Source organism: Clarias gariepinus, chromosome 10, assembly GCF_024256425.1.
Source record: "Clarias gariepinus isolate MV-2021 ecotype Netherlands chromosome 10, CGAR_prim_01v2, whole genome shotgun sequence".
NCBI classification, from domain to species: domain Eukaryota; kingdom Metazoa; phylum Chordata; class Actinopteri; order Siluriformes; family Clariidae; genus Clarias; species Clarias gariepinus.
The window spans coordinates 19,098,415-19,121,286 of record NC_071109.1 but is presented as its reverse complement, the minus strand read 5'-3'; the positions used below and the strand labels follow the sequence as shown (position 1 = coordinate 19,121,286).

The 22,872-nt window shown below is 38.2% G+C and overlaps 1 protein-coding gene across 11 annotated transcripts in view; it reads right to left on the bottom strand.

Moving 5' to 3' along the window:
• Positions 1 to 22,474, bottom strand: part of map7d3 (MAP7 domain containing 3) — a 34,200-nt gene extending 11,726 nt beyond the window's left edge. The window contains exons 1-12 of one of the 11 annotated variants that reach the window (XM_053506028.1): positions 18,577 to 18,804; positions 18,342 to 18,463; positions 11,272 to 11,370; positions 10,267 to 10,347; positions 9,948 to 10,111; positions 9,221 to 9,329; positions 8,627 to 8,722; positions 7,913 to 8,017; positions 6,814 to 6,909; positions 5,548 to 5,643; positions 4,550 to 4,675; positions 2,350 to 2,495 (exon numbers count right to left, since the gene is read on the bottom strand). In XM_053506028.1, coding sequence (XP_053362003.1) covers positions 2,350 to 2,495; positions 4,550 to 4,675; positions 5,548 to 5,643; positions 6,814 to 6,909; positions 7,913 to 8,017; positions 8,627 to 8,722; positions 9,221 to 9,329; positions 9,948 to 10,111; positions 10,267 to 10,347; positions 11,272 to 11,370; positions 18,342 to 18,375 — 1,152 coding nt within the window. In that variant the 5' untranslated portion in view covers positions 18,376 to 18,463; positions 18,577 to 18,804. Of the gene's footprint in view, positions 1 to 2,349; positions 2,496 to 4,549; positions 4,676 to 5,547; positions 5,644 to 6,813; positions 6,910 to 7,912; positions 8,018 to 8,626; positions 8,723 to 9,220; positions 9,330 to 9,947; positions 10,112 to 10,266; positions 10,348 to 11,271; positions 11,371 to 18,341; positions 18,464 to 18,576; positions 18,805 to 22,356 lie in introns of those variants that run through there. The other 10 variants (XM_053506029.1, XM_053506027.1, XM_053506032.1 and 7 more) reach the window with 10 other exon arrangements.
• Between the last annotated feature and the right edge of the window lie 398 nt (positions 22,475 to 22,872).

The window sequence follows — 22,872 nt, the reverse complement described above, 5'->3', positions numbered from 1 at the left end:
CTTTTTCATTCCGCCTTGCTACACAAAATCCCAATAAATATTAAAGTAAAAATAATAATAATAATAAAATAACCCTACATAAACATAATACAAAAAAACCCAAGTCTGAAAGACTAGCCGAAAAACCATGATGAGGGATGAATTCACCTCAGGTTACTGCTTGTTGAGTTACCAGACTAAAGTTTATAACCCTAAAGCAAATACTTAAAAATATTAAATCTCTGACTTTTTGTGATATCAATATACCCATTAGTCCAGTTTCTTACTACACAACAGCTGACAATGTCAAGGTGAATGTACTGTATCAGACTGCTAAAGTCCATCTATTTATAATACACAGGACATAATTTCCAGAATCAGGGCAAGGTCACTCAATGGCAGTGGGACAAAGGCATAGGATAGTGGGACAGAGGCCCTGGATAAATCAAATCATGATTTATAACAAAAACAGGGAGTGTTTGGCATCTCTTTATATAGACATGCAAGAAATAAAAGGCAGAATTATTCTAAAATGGATGAACAAAAATGAATTTACATTAATTTTTGCATATGAGGTTTAAGATCGGCTTGAGGTGCGAGTCAACATTACTTTCGGTTTGGCCACAAGCGAGTCATCGTGACCTTCCCACATCTGGCCGGCTTTTCTGACTTAACATCGAGGCAGGAGACTTTTTAAAAATGTTTTTGGCTGATCTGCGAGACATGAATGCATGTTTGCAGGGGACCAAACAGGTGAAAGTCAGAAGAAGAAAGATCAGGACTAGAGGGTGAAAGCTTTTGTAGATTGTCCACAGTGTGGGCAAAAGTGTGCAGATATTTTTGAAGGTCGTAAATGTAAAGAGGTGTGTGGCTCCTGCTCGATGGCCAACACTTGTGACCTTCCTTGGACTTCTCTTCCAATTCAAACACACTTTGTTGCGACAAAGAAGTGTTCAATAAAGAACTGCACCAGGTATACCCTCTGATCATAAAAAAAAAAAAAAAAACATTACACGCTGATTAGCTTTTATGCAGATCACAAGCAGGATATTCATTTCCGCTGGCACCACAGTTACAAATGAACTGACTTTTTTTTTTGACTACTTGTTTCCTTCTTTTCAGACTGGGATATACTCATCTTTAAGCATGCCTAGATATTACAGAAAAAACTTAGATTTTTAAAACTTAAATAAAATGAAAATTTTTAGAATATCATATTTACAGTCCACCTGTACACACTGTGCTGCAATCTAAAATCTTTAGAAATTAGATATTTTTTTGGAATGTGTACTTCTAGGCATGCTAAAAAATTTAATCTAAAAAGAGGGGTGAAAATACCATAAAAATAGCCATAATGACAGCAAATATTATCATAAAACTACAATGTCTGTGTATGGTCTGCAGTAGCTACAGGCCAAAACCATATTACAAAGAGAAAAGTACAGCACTACTAATTAGTGGTTTGGCACAATAAATTAATAAAGCAGTCATTACTAATTGCCTCGTAAATCACAATTTCAAACCAAAGACTTTGTAGAGTTTTTATTACCTTGTAAATGTGGTCAGATTGGTCGCTGTATAGTATAGGATCTTTTGAACATCAGCATTTTAAAAGCGTAGAGAGAAAACATGGGCAATGATTTCATTCCCGTTGTTTATGCTGTAAAAAATTAAATATACTTAGAGAGCCAGAGGTGACCAGCACTGCTTTGCATTCAACCAGTGATTGCTGCTTTGTGCACTGATGGCACTCTGACTAAAGACTGAACAATGGGGCCAGTGTGTTACCTTGTGAGATCTTGTCAGGCAAGGCTACGAAACATCTCACAATGACATTAGCGGCACCTGATACTGATTAATTTGCTTAGTGTGCTTTTTATTATTAACTGGTTTCTAATAAAATTTGGCTACACAAAATAATATTTTTATTCCCAGTTAATCACTGACGAATGAAACTGCACCTGAAAAAGTTACTGACTACCAGATATCTGTTTTCTCTGACTCTTGGCGCATGCTTCAGCTTTTACCTGATAGGACTCGAGAGATAGGACAGTTCCCTGATTAGTATCAGAACAAAATGACAAGCCTGCTTTGCTAAGCAAATCAAAATGGATGCATGCTTATGAAACTGTAACACAAAAGTAAATGTACCATTTCATGGAATTTAATTCCAGGCAGGAAAAGACAGGCAGGGTGAGTGATAACTCAGATATTTGAACCCTTTATTAGTTTATCCTTGTATGACACATGAGATACCCTTGGGGAAATGAAGAATACATTAGTGTTTAGCACAAACTTTCTATGCAACCACCAAGTTTAAGTATCATTAGACACGAGAATATTGAATAGTAGACATACTACTTAGCTCACCTGAGCGATATTAGAGATGGAGTCAGATGAAGCTGAGGTAGAACTGGGGGTGTTTTTTTGGCGGTCGGTGCTGCGACTTCGCAGGGGACCACGAGGGGAGGGCGGCACCGGCGTGGACGACACTGATCGAGGACACAGGTGAGACTCTGATAAAGGACATGGTCAGCCAAATATGGGCCAGGTGGAGCCAGGAAAAGAACCACAAGCAGGCCGGTGGGTGAGGCACAAGCAGGAGGAGGAAAGAGGAAAGAGAGGATGGGGATGATAAGAGCACAAAACAGTTTGCTATGCGTTAGAGTTATACTGAGTAATGGAGGAGGTTTTGCCACTGATTCAGGAGCAAACAATGATTGGCCTGGGTGGGCAAGATGGGCTGGTGGAAGATTTGTGTGTATATATATATATATATATATATATATATACACACACATACACACACACACACACAAACACACGGGGATAGGTGCACTAGCATCCCAACAACAATCACTAGGAATGAGCAGCTCGTAAGTAGCACACACACACTGAACACCTGATACACCAAAGCAAATCCTCAAGCCTTAAATGATGAGCAGCCCTCAAATATATGACACCGCAAAACACACAAAGAAACAATTTAAAACCATTTGTCTTAAAATAAGGGTGTCACAAGTTTTCAGAATTTCCACAGAGTAATAAAAAAAAATAAACACCAAGACTGTTAATGAGAGGGATTAAAGAAAAATGACCAGACTGTTCTGAGCTGATGGGTGGTTCAGAAAAAAGCATCTCAAACATTATACCTTGAGCTGGATGGGCAACACCAAGCCAAGACACATCAGATTCCTCTCATGTCAACCAAGAACACCAAGACTTACTCAAATCTAACAGTTAGAAATGTAAGAAAACATATTTAAAAGAAATGTCTTTAACTCTACAGTTTAGGTAAGTACCCATAATAGCCTTAGATTCCTGTTCTTCACTGACAGGAGTGGCTGCTGAGACCCACACACCTGAAGGGACAATTCTTTTTGTGCATGCTGAGATGCATTTTGCTCACCAATGCTGCGTAAAAGTCACAAGTTACTTTACGTTTTTTTTTGTCAGCTTAAACCAATCTAGTCATTTTCTTCTGTCTGCTCTTATTAACAAGCAGTTTCCACCCACAGAGCTGTCACTTGTACAATTTTTATTGTTTTTCGCACCATTCTGTGTAAACTCTCCAGACTGTTGTGAGTGTGTGAATCCCCAGGATATCAGCAGTTTCTAAAATACTCAAACCAGCCCCTCTGGGCTCAATATCCATGCTGCAGTTAAAAAGTCACACAGATCACACTTTTTTAAATTCTTTTGTCTGGTGTGAACATTAACACTGAAGCTCTTGACCTATATTTGCATGATTAAAGTATCGAGTCTGCTGATAGCATCCACCACACAACAGGAACAATGCAATAAAAAGATTTATTTGTAACTACTCCCGTAGAAGCCGGATGGATTCGGTTCAACAGAAATAACCCGAGAGCAGCTGAATACGCATTTGGTATAATCAATATTACAATGAACAGAGATAAACACTTGAGTATAATTGATAAGCTGGCACTGATTCAGGTTGCGCTTGGGTCTATTTCAAGGTGACAGCCAGACAGCCTTCAAATCTTACTTATAGCTATGCAATTATCCGAGATAAGAGCTGATCCAGACACTCTAGCTTCATTTCAGTTTCTATCTACCAGAGAAATTATAAAAATAAAAATTTGAAACTGTGAACCATAAAATCCTTAAATCCTTAAATCCTGTTTAAAGCTCAACTGAGTAGTAAAAATTCACAGAATTCACAAAATTTAGAATCGAATTTGAAACGTGGCACATTTTTTCCCCGGTGTATTTAGGCAGGTAACAACTATCTGACTTGGCAGGTCTAATTTAATAAGTGCAATGTGAAACCAAACAAAACCAAACAGCACATAAACCCAAGTTATCAATTATCCCTAATTTGAATTCAGCAAACATTCCAAATCAAGTTACATTGAGTGTCCAATGACTTGAATGAATTTCATAGGGATGATTGCTTACGTTGAAGTTTACAAGCATGCTTGATCACTGCACGCGGCACAGAACACCATTGCAAAAAAAAAAATAAAAAATCACCACCAACACCACAACCATCACTTTTCTACATGAATTGGTTCCCTTCACTTTCTCTAGATTTTCTCTAGGTTACCTGTCTCATCCGCTCCATGGGCTGAAAGCGCTGTTGCACTCTTGCTCCTAGCTAGAGAGGCCTGGGTAGGGGTGAGGAGACGACTGAGGACACTGCTGTCCATGGGACTGGCCAATGGGCGTTGGGCTACACACGCACACGCAGCATGGCAACACCGATAAAAATAAGAAAATAAAACAGAAAAAGAGATAGAAATGTTGAAGGGTAAACACAGTGCTGTGAAAAGGGTGAGTGACACGGGGAAAGCTAAAATATTTCAAAATAATAATAAGATGTCAATATGACGTGATTGTGCTTTAGTCAAGAGGTGGTGCTGGATTTAAAGTATTTAAAGTGGAGTTAGATTTAAAGAATGACAGGAGGTGAAAGTAAAAGTGCACGTGGATCACATGTTCAGAGGGAGATCAAATGAAAGTGAGCAAGAGCTCTATAAAAGAATTAAACTGGTACACACACACGCACACATGTATGCGTTCTAGAAGACAAAAAAAATGCTGTGTCCATAAACAATCAGTAGGTTAGTATATGAAGTTGTGATTCTTAGTCAAGAGCTCAGGGAGAGAAATGAGCAGTTATGACATCAGCATGCACAGCAGACACCAGGACGCACAAAACAGCAGTGTCCATAGGCCTGGAAAAACTGCTTTGTGAAAACATTTGCATAAAGAAAAAAAAGACATTGTTATTTGCTGGTACAAGAAGTGACAGAAGGGAAAACAGTGATTGTTAACACTGGCTTCAAACGAACATCAAGAGACATTCTTTTAATAATTTGGAGCCATTCTGTTGACTTGGGTAAAATGTCATCATGCTCAAATACTGGGTTATATCATCAAGCTGCGATTGTAAGTTAGATCATCAAGCTGCGATTGTAAGTTAGATCATCAAGCTGCAGTAGGTTAAGGAGCATTGCAGGCAGCTCAATACAGAATTTTTACATTCATTGTTAGGAAGATCCACAGAGAAGCATTAGAAACGCTCATCATGAGACGAAGCACCTGATTCAATGGGTGCAGGTTTCTCTGGTTTGCCAGTGGGTGGAGTTTTATTCCCCACTCGGGAAAGGGAGGAGCTCCGTTTCTTCAGGACAGGGTCTAAAGACAATCATCACCCACAGAGTTAAAGCCTAGTAAGGAATGTAGTCTAGTTTGTAGGAGCATGTGAACCTTTTAATTTTGTTATTTAAAGGAAGTGTTTAGCAAGACTTTTAAGTTTTAGGTTAAGGGATTTAAATATAAAATTACTTCAACAGACTACAGCAAAATGTATTGTTTTTAAAAAAAAATAAATTTCTCCTCTTTATGGTTCGCTTTCTTCGTACTGTTCAGTCACCTGCTTTATACCAAGCACCTTTGTAGTAAAAATAATGCAGAAGGCTTTGTGGTTTATCTGCACAGTAAACTCTGTGGCAAGCCCCACCTTCTACATGTCTGGGAAAATTTTAAATTCAGCTAAAATTACTGTAGCTAGCGCACCACACATGCAACAACTTTGGTTTTCTGAAAAACCCATTTGATCTGACTAAAACATGCACTAATCGCAATAACTTAATGGTTAATTAAGGAATAACAAAATGTAATGAATTCATGATTAATTAGTTAAGTACTGTAAGCTATTCATACAGATAAAGGGAAACAAACAAGTACATGATCATTGTGTTTGTGACCTTGATAAAGCTGTTGGTCAACGTTTCATCTATAAGCTGTACTATTCTTTGCATTAGACAAAAATATACATATTTGAATGTAAAACACAATGCTATATTAGGCTTTTTTTTCTTTTTATATGTTTAACAGGAAACTTGATGGTTTTCTTACATCCATTAGTGTTTCCACATGTTGTGATGTGGCAAAATTCAGAACGAGTAAAGTGAGCTATAGTTACGGCAATTAAAGGTTTGTTGCACTATTGTAATTTGCATTACTTTATTATAAACTGCAACATGTCCTACATATAGAATTGAAACTGTTTTTTAAAAGTGTTATGACTTATCCACTATGTAGTTATTTAAAAAATAATAATTAAAACACGGAATTAGATTGATCTGACTATTAACTATCACAGACTATTAAACAATCTTTCCCTATTTACTTGTAACTGGCAAATTATAGAAGAAGTAGGCCTCACCAACACCACTGTCAGACTTTATTTTGTATAAATGGCAGGCAAGCTTAACTTCATGAAAATCTCTGGATATCCTTCTGATTTTTATTTAGCTTCTATAAAACCACTAAACAAAAAGGGAAGAGCGGGAAAACCTGCACCTGTCCGTTCCACCTGAAGCTGCTTATGCACTTCCTTAGAAACCCGAGGGACATTGCTAGGCAACCGGTTCAAAGATGAACTCCTCCGCTTTGCACCTACAAAACAGACAGATCTCACAATCTAAAACAGAGATTTAATAAACGGAGCAACGGTTCTATGATGTTTCAGCTGTTATGTTTTATCTGTTTGTTTGATACCTACTGAGAGTATATTTTCTACTCCTTTTTTGTTCAAGAGTTGGCACCAAATTGATTTTTTTTATTAGACTAGTAAAACTATATTGATTTTATTGCCATTTACAGTTGAATGAGTTTGGATATGATACCTACACCTGTAGCACTTTATCTTTTAAGGATCAAAAGTATGTGATTCACTCTCCCTGATCTGTGTGCCGGAACAGAATATTCTGAATCTGTGAGCTTTTTCTTCCTAATTACATTAACACAAATGGTGAGTAACCCCCCCCCCCACTCCCCCCCCAAAAAAATCATAACAATAATAAAAAAATATAATTTCATCAATGTGATATGATTTCAGGAACTGCATTCTGGTACCCATCCCATGAAAGAAAGTGTGTAGTGTTCTTAAGGGAAGGAAATCAATCGTATCCAACACAAATAGTGCTGGTGCTGAAATTAGCTGAGTCACTACTGAATGATCCCTCTAGAGGAAACAGAGCTGTAGAGAAAAACAGCACTACCACAGGTATCATTAGTATAGCCTTTCAGGCAGAGTGAATCTAAAACAGTCATAGCATTGGTATCCTAATCAAATCAATTGCCAAACAAATACATCCAAAACAACCATAGAAGGTAAAATAATCCAGAGAACCAGTGTGAAGCAAAAGACACATAAATGCCTTTCCCTAGTGATTATTCTCCAGTTAGATCCCATTAACAGAGGAATTTCATTTAATCAGTGGACAGGTTTTGATTTAGAGACATGCAAGAATGGCACTTGCAAAGAGTTACCATCCATGTCTTGTTGTTACCCCTGAATAACACTGAAAACTGCAGACATCCTGCATGAAGGGAGATAGGAGGTAAACACACTGGCAGGGGGTCAGTTTCTGAGGAACATGAGTCAGGGAAAACTTACTTTTGTCAGGAGAGTTGAGGAGAGCTGCAGAGGAAGAGGATAGGCGCTTGCTGATAGCAGAGTCTGTAGGCTGTTTGAGGTTTGTAGTAGAGGAGGAACGTTTGTCTATAGGGCCGACAGACAGACCAGGGCAGAAAAATGAGGGGGAATGAAGACAACATGGGATCTACGTTAGAGTGGATCCTACAACATGTTTAGTACAGGAAACAAAGACATCTTTTACAGTTCAGCTACAAGCAGCAAAAAAATGTTACAGTCATTTCAAACTAATTAAGATATTTCTTTCCAACACTACATTATAAACATATCCAGAGTAAGTTCTTCTTAAATCATAATCACAACAGTCAACAGTCTCAGCCAAAATGGCAGCACATTTAATAGAGTCAGAAAGTTGCACAAAGACATACAGTATCATACAGTTAGTTGCCAAAGAGCTAGTCAAATTCAAGAAAGCAGGCAAACTCTTAAACCTCAATAGAAACATGGCAGTTTCTTAATAGTGCATATACATTGTGGATGCCCCATCTCAGTGCAAAAAACAAAGTCAAGAAAAGGAGTGAGGGAGATTGAAAGGCTACCACTTGTGAATAAACCTTGTAAATACAAGGCATAAAGAATGAGTCAGTGGTGAATGCATGAGTGAGAAGGAGGAGGGTACAGAGCTAGTTCGTGCCAAGCTGTGCCACTAGGGGCAGGCAAGCAAGCAGTGACCACCTTGTGGTGTGTGGCTTCTCGAAGGCTTGGAGACCGGAGAGGCTGGGGAGATTACTATAGAGACTGGGGAGGAGGTGGGGCCACTGTCGCTCTGACCTGTGGGAGGGGCATGGATAGACATTCTAAGGGAGATACATATACACTCTCCACTAAAAGGGAGAGTCAGAAAAAAAAAACAGCTGAGATCATTTGGGAGTTACCTGTTCTCAGGCAAACTTACTCAGGCCAATGTAAACCAACATGGAAAACAAAGAAAAAAAAAAGAAAAAGAAACAAACAAACACACAGGTAGTTCCACTATTATACATGGAACGTTTAAACTAATATTGACTTGCAAGTATTTCATTGACAAAGTTTGCATAGTGTGTCATATGAACCTTCAGAAGAAGGTTAGACTAATATTCTGAAGCAAAATAGTAGACATACAAATATCTGTAAATTAACAAATGTTTGCAGGAAACTTGAATATTCTTTTCTTTTTTACCTGATGTGTCTGGAGTTTATTATCTACCACATTTATAAAATCATTTGTAAGCCAGAGAAAGAAAAAATGCAAAAGATAAATTAGAAACATTTTTGCTTCAGTGCGCATACCATTTTTGTTATCCGAGTCTGGCAGGCCACTCCAAGACCATCTCTTCTGCCTCTGCTCCATGCGATTACTGCGCTCCATAGTGCGCCGCATCACTGCCTCATAGTGCTCCTATGCAGCAAATCAATATATACTGTATAAGTAAATAATCCCAAGCTTTTCAGTTAGAAAACAAACCAGGGGCTATTAGCACTGTCAGCAAGCCTCATCATATTTAAGTAACAGAACTAAAGCTAGTTTCTCTTCTTACCCAGGAATGATGCATACTGAGCCAGAAAATATGTGCAGAACTAAAAACAGTGCAGACCATTAAAGGAGCAAACAGTTCCTGTCTTTCTGAAACTGCTGACCGACTGGCACAAAAATGTAGACAAGAGTTATAAGAATTATCACAAATGGCTCTAAATGCTCCTAAGAGTTTCTCTAAAGAATCAATTTGCTGAGAAGTTTAATTAAGTTTCCAATGAAAGTGTAATGCATTGCTGCTCTATAACTTTTAGCATAACATACTGTCCATAGTGCATAAGGAGGCAAGTTTGATTGATTACAGTGAAGCTCATTGCCGATTGGAGGGGGTGCGGAATGTATTTATTGTTGATTCCTTGATGAGAATGCGCAGTGTCAAATATCATACATTTTATGCACTATGTTGTGATGAATGGACTAATTAAATTTTGTTAAAAGTTAAATAATAAATATTAAAACTATAAAGAGAAGGAATGAGCTGACCTTTTCCTCCTCCTGTTTTTGTTTCCTCTTCTCCTCCACAGAAGCTCGTCTCTGCTCCTCTTTCCTGCGCTGCTCCTCCAGCTTTCTTTGTTTTTCCTCAATCTGTTTCTCAACCTGAAGTTTGGCCTTTCGTTCTCGCTCTAGAATCTGAGAGCCACGCACTGCTGTATTGATAACACAGAACATATATATTTGTTACCACAGTCTGAGTGTGTTTCTACAGTTTATAACATATGCTGCTTCTAAGAACCAGGGAGAAAAAAAAAAAAAAATGCATGTGTGCAAAACAAAACAAAAAACAGCACAATGAATAACCCACCTTGCTGCTTTTCTTGTTCCTCTCTCCTTTCTTTGGCTACTCTGAGTTTGTCATCAACTCTAAGGGTTGCTCCATCAATCACTACAGGAAATGCAAATATACTGTAGGTGAATTCATTTAGAGAGAGCTACTCAGCTGAGAGCCCAAGTGTCAAACAGATAACTCAAGACTAATAATGTTCATAGGCTGGGTAATATCATAACATTGTTTCCTTTGCCTGACAGTCCAGTAATTTGACCATTTTGAAATGGCAACGGGCAGTGTATATAATATACAAACATTGTAATACAGAAGTTTAAATATAGTCAGTGGTTTCATATGGATGAATCCTCATTGCAAACTCATAGGAATGTTTTGTTTGATGCTAAAATTTAACATTTAAATTTTTCGGTAAAAAAAAAAAAAAAACAAAAAAAAAAAAAAAAAACACACACACACAAAAGAAAACCCTAAAAGATTTTCATAATCGAGGTCCAATGTTTTGTTGGTGTCTCAGCATTTTAAATGTGCATCTCATGTCCTCAAGATTATTACAAGTATTCAGACACAGTATCGGTTTTTGCCACATCGCTCACCAACTGGACATTCCATGCTTTCAGATGAAAAGTGATTTCCGCTCATGTGGCAACATGTTTGACAATAACATTCTGTTATGATGAGCTATTATTTCAATGATGCAACAATTTTCAGTACAAACTATATTATAATATCCTGAGACACCATTGATTCTGCCCTTTCGGGCCTGCCTAATCCATGCACTACTTCTGGTTAGATTTCTCTTTGCATGGAGACCACTCACTTCTGCTGAGGATGGCACTTTGTGGAATGCTTAAAGATGCACTTGATAACTAAGGACAGTCTTACTTAAAAGCCATAAAGATGGCTTTGGACTAATTTGATACAAAAACAGTGATGCTGTGATAGCGCATAAATACAATTTGCGTTGTTAATTTTATGACTGAGATGAACAGAAACACACATGGACACTATTATTTAAGCTGATACCTGGTTTAGCATGGCTCTTGGCAGCACTGGCTGTAAGTGATGCTGGGCTGCTCCCCGCCTGGCTCCGCCGCTCTTCAGCCTGTGCCTGTGCAGCTGCGGCTGCATGTGATATAAGGGGCAAAAAAAATATAACAATGAACAAAAAAACAAACAAAAACAAAAACAAAAAAAAAAAAAAAACAAAAAAAAAAAAAAAAAAAAAAAAAAAAAGGCAAGGAACAGCCATACCTGCCTTTATGCAAAACAATGAGAAGAATGACCATAAGAGCAAATAGTGTGACAGCCCAGTGTGGTCAGATTAAGTATTGTAAAGCACTGGGAACAAGGGGCATTAACAGTGGAATAGGTGTGTGCTCAATACATGCATGAAACAAATAGAAAACAGATGACCTTTTCCATGATTAAATATGTCCTGAGACAATACAGTAATGCTTTGAGAGTAAAGGAGGAAACGAAAAAAAAACCAAAAAAAAAAAACAGAGAAAACATGATCAATGGTTCTTTTTAGTTAGGCATTTGGCAGACGCTCTTATCCAGACCAACTTTACACATCTGAGCAGTTGAGGGTTAAGGGCCTTGCTCAAGGGCCCAACAGTGGCAACCTAGTGGTTGTGGGGTTTGAACCTGGGATCTTCTGAACCGTAGCCCAATGCCTTAACCACTGAGCTACCCCTGGCCCTGAAGTAAGAATGTGTGCCAGTAAGAGAAGAAAGTTTAAGCACGACAGAAAGGGCATATAAAATGTTCACCCTTTGAAAAGAATATAGATATTTATACTGACAAATGTTGATGCAAATTTTTTGATAGACGCTGTTCTATTAGTTTGTTTCCACAGAGTTATAGTACTGTTATAATTCGCTATACTTTGCACTCTCTTCTTTGAGTCTGTGTAACAGCTAGAACCAATGCAATCACCGCGGCATTTAATTAACTTTTACAGCAAGTTATATCTCAATTAGAAGTGTGCATATCTGTCTTTTATCATATGCTGATAAAATAATGGTAATTATATAAACGCAACAACAAAAGCAAATGTGATGGTTTGAGACATGTGCATTGAGGACACACACAGCATCAAAAGAAGCCCATCAGAAACAGATTGAAATATAAAATATTATAGACTGCACACCAGTCCAGATTGACTGGCTGGATTTGAGGGATAAAATCAGGTGCAAAACACACAGTTTTATACTCAGATTGTTGTCATGAAAATAACACCATACTACTCCAACTTCAACAAGTACACAAATTAATTAACTGAATAATTTGCTAAACTTTGCCCGGATTGGTGAATTAATAGTGTTTTGTTTTGCACTGCGCAAATGTAACTGAAAGCATCTGGGATTGTTGTCACATAAATAAGCAAACACGTGAATGCAACATAATCTGAATTCAGAAAAATACATGCATCTGCGTCATTCAGAAAGGAGATCGCGTGTATGTAGGAATCAAAATGTGACCGTTTTTTGATAATTGTGCAGCCCTACATTACCACTGTACACCGCTTCATTTACTTCAATTCACACTAACCATTGTCTAAACTAAACCGTGTCTGTTTTGGGCCATGTTTCTCACATTTAGTGCCGAGTAGCAGGCATAGTTAGCATAAATTTACAACACAGCAGAAAATTTTAAGGGGGAAATGGCTGTACCGGATGTCCGGCAACAATAAAACAAAGCAAGGTTATCAGCTGTAAAAACAGCCATGAACAAAAGCACATCTAGGAGAATGAGGCTTTTTTTTTAAGTATAGGACACAGTAGAGGAAAACTCTACACTGTACGACATTACTACAAGTAGTCAATTCCAAAGGAGTTAACTTTATTCTAAACTAAAAAAACCTGACAAAAGAAATTATATAATCCCTGTTGAGAAAAAGAAAGAGAAAGAAAGAAAAAGGTATTATAGTAAGTGGAAACATTTTGTAAGCGAGCATTTGTCCCAAATTACCATACTGCTGACAGACTTGGGTATCCCAAAGTACCGAATGTAGACATGACTGACAAACCAGTCTGAAAAGCTTATTCATCAAACTGAATGAGCATTTGTAAGAAAAGTACACCGTACAGTAAATCTGATGAAAGAGTGTGATTTCAGGAAAGAGCTCAGATGATGTAAGAACTGGTGAATCAAAAATCTTTCTGCACAACTTATACCCAGTCACACATAATGAAATCTGATCCTAAAACAAGTGTACGCAAATTGCCACGACAATTTTAATTTCACCTTTAGGCGTACCTGCATGGACAAAACAAAGTCTTATCAAAGCTTGGGTAAAAATTGGGCTTAACATTTTAGTAAACTGAAAAAAGGGGTTAGTTATTCAAAATTATCAATAATTGTAGAAAGCGGAGATGAAGTAAACATTAAAAAAAATGTTTAGCCCTATTTTACACAAGGGAAAACTTTTCCTATATAGAAAAACAAAGAAACAAGATGGTTTGGTATTCATTTGTAATTTAGAATTTATTTCTGAGGCACACAAGTGAATGTTTATTGGCTCAATAACTCAATTATTCATCATGAAGCTCTGATCTGTAGGCACTCTGATCTGAGTTTTACTGTACAAACAGGCAATTTAAAGCTGCGCGGATGTTACATGATTTTTGAGTTATTACAGCATTTCATCTACATCCATTTTAGCCACTTAAGGAGACGTATGTAATTGTTTTTTTTGCTAATTGTAGCAGCCTGCAGGCTACCTGCGTGTCCAGACTGAGGTGAAAGGAGCTGCTTCAAGAGTACTTCAAAGCCACAAAGCAGACGAATCTGCTCAGTATGCAAAAGGACACAGAGTCACCCTTTGCCACTGTGGGCCATGCAACACGCAGCATGCAAATACACAGCTGCCAAACAATGAACTAGCAAGGCGTTCGAGCCCATCTCACTAAAACAAATATAAGATGTTGAGAAACAACAACACAAAGCATACAAGCCAAGGAGATACAATTTAGCCAAAAAAGTGTTGTTTAAACATACATATCTGCTTTTTATTGATGTACAGTAGTCCAAGCATTATTATGAAAATTAAATTAAATTTTATTTATATAGAGCTTTTAAAAATATTCATTGTTACTAGGCAGTTTTACAGAATTAAAATGAGTTTGAGAAAATATGTATAAATCATAATTATCAAATTTTGTCCCTGATGAGCAAGCCGAGGGTGACGGTGGCAAAACAAAAATCCCCGAGATGATGAGAAAAAGAAACCTTGAGAGGAACTAAACCCAGCAGGCTACCCATCCTCATTTGGGGGCTATCCGAATGCGAATTTCAGTCCTGGACTATTAAGCGACTGCAGTAGCAAGTCATCAGAGAATAGATGTCTGCAACAGCTGAGTCCAAGACCACATGCATCCCAAACAGACCACACTGGGCCTCCAAAAGACGAGATCTCCAACCAGATGCGGGGCACCAGGATAAATCTGTTACTTTTCTGAAAACCCCTGTATCACGATTTGTGATAAATTTATTCATGCCAGCACTTACACTGACAGCTTCTTTACTATACCTCACAAAATAAACAATATTTTCTAAAAAATATCTTGGCACATCAGTCATATCAAATTAAGAGGTTCATAAATACACCATCATAGTTCTCATTCTGCATTATGCCATCCACTTTCTGCTGTGTACCAGTCCCTTTTATAGCAAAACACCACCACATGATGCTCCCACTAACATGCTTCGCAGGTGTGATGGTGCTCTTCAGATTAAAAGCCTCACTTGCTGTATTTCCCCCGAAATACAGTACACACAAAAGGTGGTGATTATGGCCAAACTATTTTTGTTGCATCTGTGGAGAGAACACTCCTCCAAAATGCTAGGTCATTAACCTGGAGATTTCCTGTAAATTCAGTCTGCCTTTTTCTTATGCCAAGGAGGTTATTTCTTGAGCAAGAGTTTTCTAGGTCATAGGGTACTCCCTTAACTGTAGACTCCTTCACCTGTCTTGAAGTTCTGTTAAACCTTTCAGTCCAAAGTTCATTTATCCTTTTTTGCGCCTTTCTATTAAATAATTAATTATTTTGTGGCTTTCTACTGAATAATTAAATGCCTGTGGTGGAGTTACACAGATTTTTCCCAATGGTATCAAGGGTAAAATGGCACTGGCCTTTTAATATAGCCACAAATGCACTCATAATTATAAGTTAATTTTAACAATTAGCCAATGAGACGTTCCCAAAAGTTCACAACATAATATTTCAATTGTTCAAGACCGTTTAAAGAGTAAAGTTAAGACCCACTAAAAACTGGATAAAGTGAACCAACATTGCAATAATTCGGTTTTTAATCACTCACTCATCTTCTATACTGCGAGGGGTAGGTCGCGGGGACCTGGAGCCTATCCAAGGAGGATTAGGGCATGAGGCGGGGTACTCCCTGGACAGGGTGCCAATCCATCGTAGGGCACCCACACATACAGAAACTCACACACTACGGGCAATTTGGAAACACCAATTAGCCTAACCTGCATATCTCTTGACTGTGGGAGGAAACCGGAGTACCCGGAGGAAACCCACCAAGCACGAGGAGAAGATGCAAACTAATGTTTCTAATCAATTGTTTTAAAACGAGAGCATTAGTAAAGTCAGGCACTGACATTGGGTCAGTGTTTCAGTGGGCTTAAGCTCAAGGTTCTGTGCAGAACACTCAAGTGGTTTTACTGCAACCCTGACAAACCATGCCTTCATAGAGCTTGCATTGTGTACAAGGGCATTGTCATGCTGGAATAAATTTTGACCTCTTTGTTTAATGTAGGGAAAGTGTAAAAAGTGTACAAAGAATTTCTAGACACACACATGGATATGATGGACTGGTGTCCACAATGTTTTGGCCATAAGAAATAAAACGTATGACTTATGAAAAATTCAAAGTTAACATCTTTATTCTAGGAGTAATTAAACGTTTGGCCTCAACTGTAACTATGACATATTTAAAAACAGTCTCATTTCCCCTACCTTCTCCCTGGCTTGTTCCTCAAAAACAGACCAATATACAGATATTACACAAACTTCTACATATTTATATGGTGATGGGAGTGTTTGTAATTTCAGAAGCAAAAACATTCTGGGTTCCATAAAGCTTGTGTTAACAGGAGTGTCCTTTCAGACAGAGGATACCTCCATAGCTAGGGTTCTCTGGGGCACATCTGGGGCAAAAACAATTATGTGCTGCGGATAATTCAAATTAAGTAACCCTGTTATGTCACTATGCTGAATACACTTTAGAATGAAACTTTTTTTTTTAGCAACGTACCAAATTGATTCAGTCAGAGAAAACACTAGGAACAGTCATGTAAAAACACTACAGCCTTCTGTCTTTCTCTACACTGACAGGAACACCAGGCAGCGAGAGTCAGCTCATGGCCGGTCAGTGAGCTCATGTTACCAGTCTGCGTGAGCTCTGTGTGTGTGTCTCTCTGTGTTTTGCTGCAGTAGCTAGGACAACAGGAAGTGCTTGATTACACGTGCCAATAATGCAGACCTTCACACAGGGTATGGCCGTGATTGCCCGTACCTCTCTCATGCACTATGTTACTCATACAGTATATACAGTCATGTACATGACCTCAATGCATGTGACAAGAAATGATAAATAATAATAAACATGATAAAAAAATTATAATAAACATCTCTGACACAGCATTACACTGGGTTTTAATTCTGTTCTGCTCAGCAACCAGAAGTTGTCAGACTTTTTTGCAGCCAATAATGGTTTAAACTGCTACATACATACTACAATGTGTACAGTTTTATGAGCATAATACAACTGTCCCTATTTTAAGCTTGTTATGTAAGTGTGTACAATAATACTGTTGCTGTTTACTGGAGACATTATTGCTCAACTTTTCACTGATAAAACTTGGAAGGTCCAAATGTCATTGTTTATAGATTAAATTTTGTTAACTACGAGATAATACAGTGTAAAAAAAACAAACAAAAAAAAAACAACAATAAATAGATATATTAACTATATAATACGTAACCAGACTGCCTGGAAACGCTTCAGACACCTCTGAGGATCACGGGTCTCTAAGGGTCACACTATGACAAGCACTGATGTAATCTAGATTTTTCAGACGGGTGTTACACCACTACATATTTTCCATTTTTAGATTAGGACTTTTATGAAATTGCTTAATTAAGGACTTAATTAAGCAATTTCAATTGTAACAACAAATGTGTTAGTAAGCGTTCATCATGAGCGGGAGCAACAAAAAAGGCAATTGTGTAGAAAATATTTAGTAAATGAATGTATATTTTTCTAATGCTAATCTCCTAATGTATGGAGACTTTTGGGACACCTTGCTTTACCACAATTTTCTACCAAAGTTTTGCAAATTACCTGATTTCCTACAAATTATTTTTTTATATTTTAAAATGTTTTCCATTGTAGGCTACAGAAACAACAGTTATCAGGTATTTTTAAAATGTACAGACAGACTTATAGTGAAATGTAATAAGAAAGTATAGGTTACCAACAGAAATACTGCAATTACACATAAATGTTGTGTCATGTGACATGATGCATCACATGGCTCTGCTACACACCAATAAAACCCCCAGGAGGAAATGCAGGACGTCAGCATTGTGCTGAATTCTTCCTGTACCTCTTTATAAACGAGAGTGTGATCTCAACTACACTAATAGTATTCTCTCTGACAATGGATTCTAGTAAACAAATAAGAAGCTTGATATATTGTATTCAGGCGATTCAAGTATTCAGGTACATCTTCAAACTGAATAATTTTAGGTTGAGGTATGAGCAAATTCTGCTTTAAACAAATAAAATTCATAAAACTCTAATCACAAGATATATGAATGCTAATCCACTCTTCGTAACTGCCAGCGATGGAAAAAGTCACTCGAATACCATCTTGTGCCTGTATGGATGGATGGATGCGGAAACTTTCAACAAAAGTCACAAAATAATATAGTATTTGTGTGTAAAGAGTTTCTTACTACAGGTAACCTGTCCTCCAAATTTGGTCACAGACTCCCATCATCCCTTGACTGTACTTTTGGAGCCCTTAAGGGCACTCCATCCATCCCTCAAGTTTTCCTTACCAGGTCTGAAACAGTCATATACATCCATAATCATGCTGCCTTGCACGAACGCTCCTCAGGTCTCTCATCTCCACTGTAAGCATCTCTGAGTGTGTCTCATTTGTCAGAATGGAACAACAGCTCTGCAGACCAAGTGTAGAGAGAGTGCATAATACAGCCAGGTGTATGCACCCAGAAGTAATGTCCAGTTGGACAAAGCACATGTGGAGCTGTTTGTCAATAAAAATGAACCCACTGTCAGCTGTGATCCTTGTTTCTGGAGTGGGCCAGCTCTCTAGATCAGGACACACTACTGTAGCTCACAATTGGCCATACTGTTTACTGTAGGCATTTCTTCCTCTCCCACTGATTCTTCCCAGATTGCTCAGAATTCAGCAACAAGGCCAACCTGTTTGTGGCCTGAAAGATGTGATTTCCACTGAAGCTACTGTTAGTGTTCAGAACACCTTGGCAGAACAGACTCCCAAAAAGGCAGTTTAATCTCAGAAAGCAGTGTGATGTGACATAAATATTCCCAAGTCCTATACGAACCTTCATAAAATTTAAATGTGTATAGTTCTCCAGGCATTTAATGTCAGTTGTTAGTATGAGGTAATTTAAAAGATAAGCTGCAAAAGAGAACAAAGTACATTATCGACCTCAGGAACAATTTTACAACCTCAAGCCTCTTGGTATCAACAACACCAAACCCCCTTCATGTGCTGTTCATTAGAGCTGCACAAAGTTTGATGATTTTTTTCAAAACCACACTGTAATAAACTGTTTGACTGTATAATAGTTGATTAGCTCCATGCTGCCAAATTGGTTTGGATAGGCCACAAAATCAATAAATAAATAATAATAATAAAAAATCTGTGGCTTCAGCAGCAAGTTCATGAATTTAGAAAACATATTTCCAGTTCACATACACTAATTGTGCTGGAACGTAATACAACATATCCATGTTCAAAACAGAAAGTGATATTAAACAAGCAAATCACTGGAACCTTATGAATTTAAACTGCTTAATGCATTCTTCCCTTCAGCTCTTTATCCCTTGCAGGTATTGGATAGTTTTATTACATTACAGCGTACAATGCAGTACAGCCCTGACATTACTCGAACAGTTAAATGAAAACGTTCTCGAACTATTCTGTAACTTATTATAAAATAATAACAGCTTTATGGTCAGGGCCAGGGCTAAGAAGAGGTGTTATCATATAGCTGCAGGGCACCATCCACACACACATTCACAATTTGGGAGCAAATGAGCCCAGGCAACGCACCTCTGGGCATGTTTTAGGAGTAAGATGAATCCTACATGAACACTGCAATGTGTTTGCATGTTTTCTCAGACATATAAGGCTTATGTGACTGGAGAAAATCTAGAACTAAAATACCGAGCTGCGCAAACAAGACACATTTCTAAGAATTGGTAAACCAAACGGGTCCAAATGTAATGTGCAAAGTGTCAGAATTCAAAACCTAAAATTCAGAACCTAAAATGAAGCAGATTACAGGCATGTGAGAGGGAAGTTTTTAATGGTATCTGATGAACAGTTAGATAAAACAGACACTAATTTTATTGTTTATATCTGTATAGTGTAGGTACAAATGCAAGAACAATGTATAGAACACTGTTTTACCCTATATACATCAGAAACATTCCAGTGCTGTTATCGTTCACTATCACCACTTGTTGAAAGTCAGATCTAATTGTTGTATAATGTAAGACACATAGTGTAACAGGTGTTCTAATAACTGTTAATAACATTGTCGGTCATAGTATTTGGTGAAAATATTTTAATAGTTTGCGATTCAAAATATTAAAGTAAGAGAAGCTGCCTGCCAAAACCCACATTCAAAACCCATCACAAAATCTCTTACTGCAAGAAAACACGTCTGATAATGTTATTACATCTTAAACAACCCTTTGTCTCCTTAATAACTGCGTCCAAGTTGTTTTGAATGGCATTCGAACCTGCCTGTATACTTTTAACAAAAACTACCTAGCTTTTAACACAAGGCTAAATTCAAATCCCTCTCTAACTCCTGATCAATGGCGCTACTTGTGTGGGAGAAGGGATTGTACACACTAAATAGCGCACAAGCTGTCCTTTCAACACTATACGTGATTCAAGCATGGAATCCGGAAGTTAGCTAGTATTTTATAGCAGAATAAATGGAAATATAAGGACTACCTTACAAGATCTGCAGGACTGTCCACCACCTCCATGGTTTATTCTCCTCACCCTTTGACTACATACATTAGGACCAGTAAGAACTACTTTTAAAGCTTTTTACCCCTCTTAATTACACTGCTGGCCACCAGCTCCACAAGTCACGGTTATCTCTCCACAACTGGAAAAACTAGCTATATGTTAGTTAGAACAAAATAACTGGTTAAATAATTAAACAAATCACATCTGATGATGATAAATGGTGTTTGTGGAACTGCGGCAGAATATCACACTTGAGATCATGCAGGGCTGTGATATCAAGCACAACAGTACTCCTTCTAGTTTGATATTGCTTAAAACTATGTATAAATAACAAATACCAAAGTAACTCAACTCTGAGGTCTCAATGTCAAAGTAAAAATTTTTAAAGATTTGTTCTTAGAAGATGATTCTGTCTAATCGAAATAGCAAATATCTGAATTCTAATCTAAAATCACAGAACTGGTTGACTTGTATTTATTGTTTTGATCTCAGAATCAGATCCTGTGTAAACCTTATATCACTTGATGGGGGATGGGGGGCGGGATTGTCCTAAATCCTATCCCAGGGGACTTTGGGCACAAATCAGGATACACTCCGGACAGGGTGGCAATACATCGCAGGGCGACACACACACACACACACACACACACCAATTAGCCTAATCCACATGTCTTTGAACTAGTGGGGAAACACACAGAGAACAGACCCTGGAGGCCACAGTAATAACTACTACGCTGCCTAGCCTCCTCTTAATAAGGGAAATGTTATTTAATCTAACGACCTTAATTCTAACCCCACCAACCTTAAATTAACGTATTTACATGTATTATTTGTTATAATATTTGGTTTTGGTATCGAGCCTCGTGGTATTACACCTAGGAAGTTAATGATACCAAGGAGAGTTGGTTGGTATTGTGACAACCCTAATATCTACAAAACTGATATATAAACTGATAAAAAAAAAAAAATCTTACTGAACAGATAAATGCAACATATCACTCAAGTCTCAGAGAGATTAACACCACGAATACACGGTGACTAAGGGGAAACTAGCGCGCCGGTGAAGTATGCAGAGTTGCTGCTGATAAGCTAAGTTAAGCTAATTAGCTAGAGGATTTTTTTTTTAAAAACAATCATAGGCTAACGGAGATTCACAATAACTACAGCGACTACGGGCACATGTATTTACTACTTGAAAAAGGCGCACAACACACGTTTATCTGCCCGTATTTACTAAATGAAGGAGTTGTTATTTGCCCCTGGTGCTATTCTGGCTAGTCAGCTAGACAGTCACAAGATGACAGGAGCATCCTTTAGCTACGTGTCGCTCAGAGACTCCGGCCAAAGCGAACCAGACAGACAGAGAAACAGAAAGAGAGACCTGTGTCAATCGACCACGACCATGTCCAGGTTTTTCCTCCCTGTACATTGTACAATCTGTATTTATTCCTGTAAATACAACCAGCAACAATATAAAAGCATACAAAACTACTTACCCGCACAGTTAGCTACCCACATCCATAATTAGTTTAAATAAACAATGACCAGTTACACACACACACACAAAACATTCAATTTGTAGGTTCGGTCCAACTTTTTTTGCAGGAGCAGTGATCGAGCAATATAAATACGCTTACCGCGATTTAACGTTATCTGCACATCTGAAAGCCGCTAAACTGCAGCCTGTCTGTATGAAAGTGTCTGGCTTTCAGCCCAAACCTTAAAATCTGCTCCCAAAACACTTCGAGCTTCTCACATAAGCCTAATTTGTAAAGCAAACTCTGCGAGAGCTGATGTAACTAACGCGTTCCTACCCATTTGTGCTCGCAGTCCTTTTAGAGACGTTGCGCCTTCCGCCATTTTCACCAAAGTTTTCCTTCTCTTTTTCTCCCCTCTGCTACATTCATTAGCTCGCAGCGCGCGAGAGCCGGGCACGCGCACACACCATAACAGTGCAGCGCAGCGCCATCTACCGTTAATCTACCGGTACAAAGCTCCTGCATCGTTTAAAAGTCTTTATTAAGACAGAAAAAGGGATTATATGACCTAATTTGAAAGCGAGGCGTATCAAAAAGTTTCGAGACTAATTTTGTAAAACGCCGACAGATGGCAGCACAAGGCTGCATGCACAGTCACACAGTAAGAGTAAAATCTTTCCGTGCCACGGGCAGCTGCCACTCCACATGTCACCGCTACGTGCGCATGGCACTGGCAGCTGCCACTCCACATGTCACCGCTACGTGCGCATGCCACTCCACATGTCACCGCTACTTGCGCATGCCACTGCACATGTCACCGCTACGTGCGCATGCCACTGCACATGTCACCGC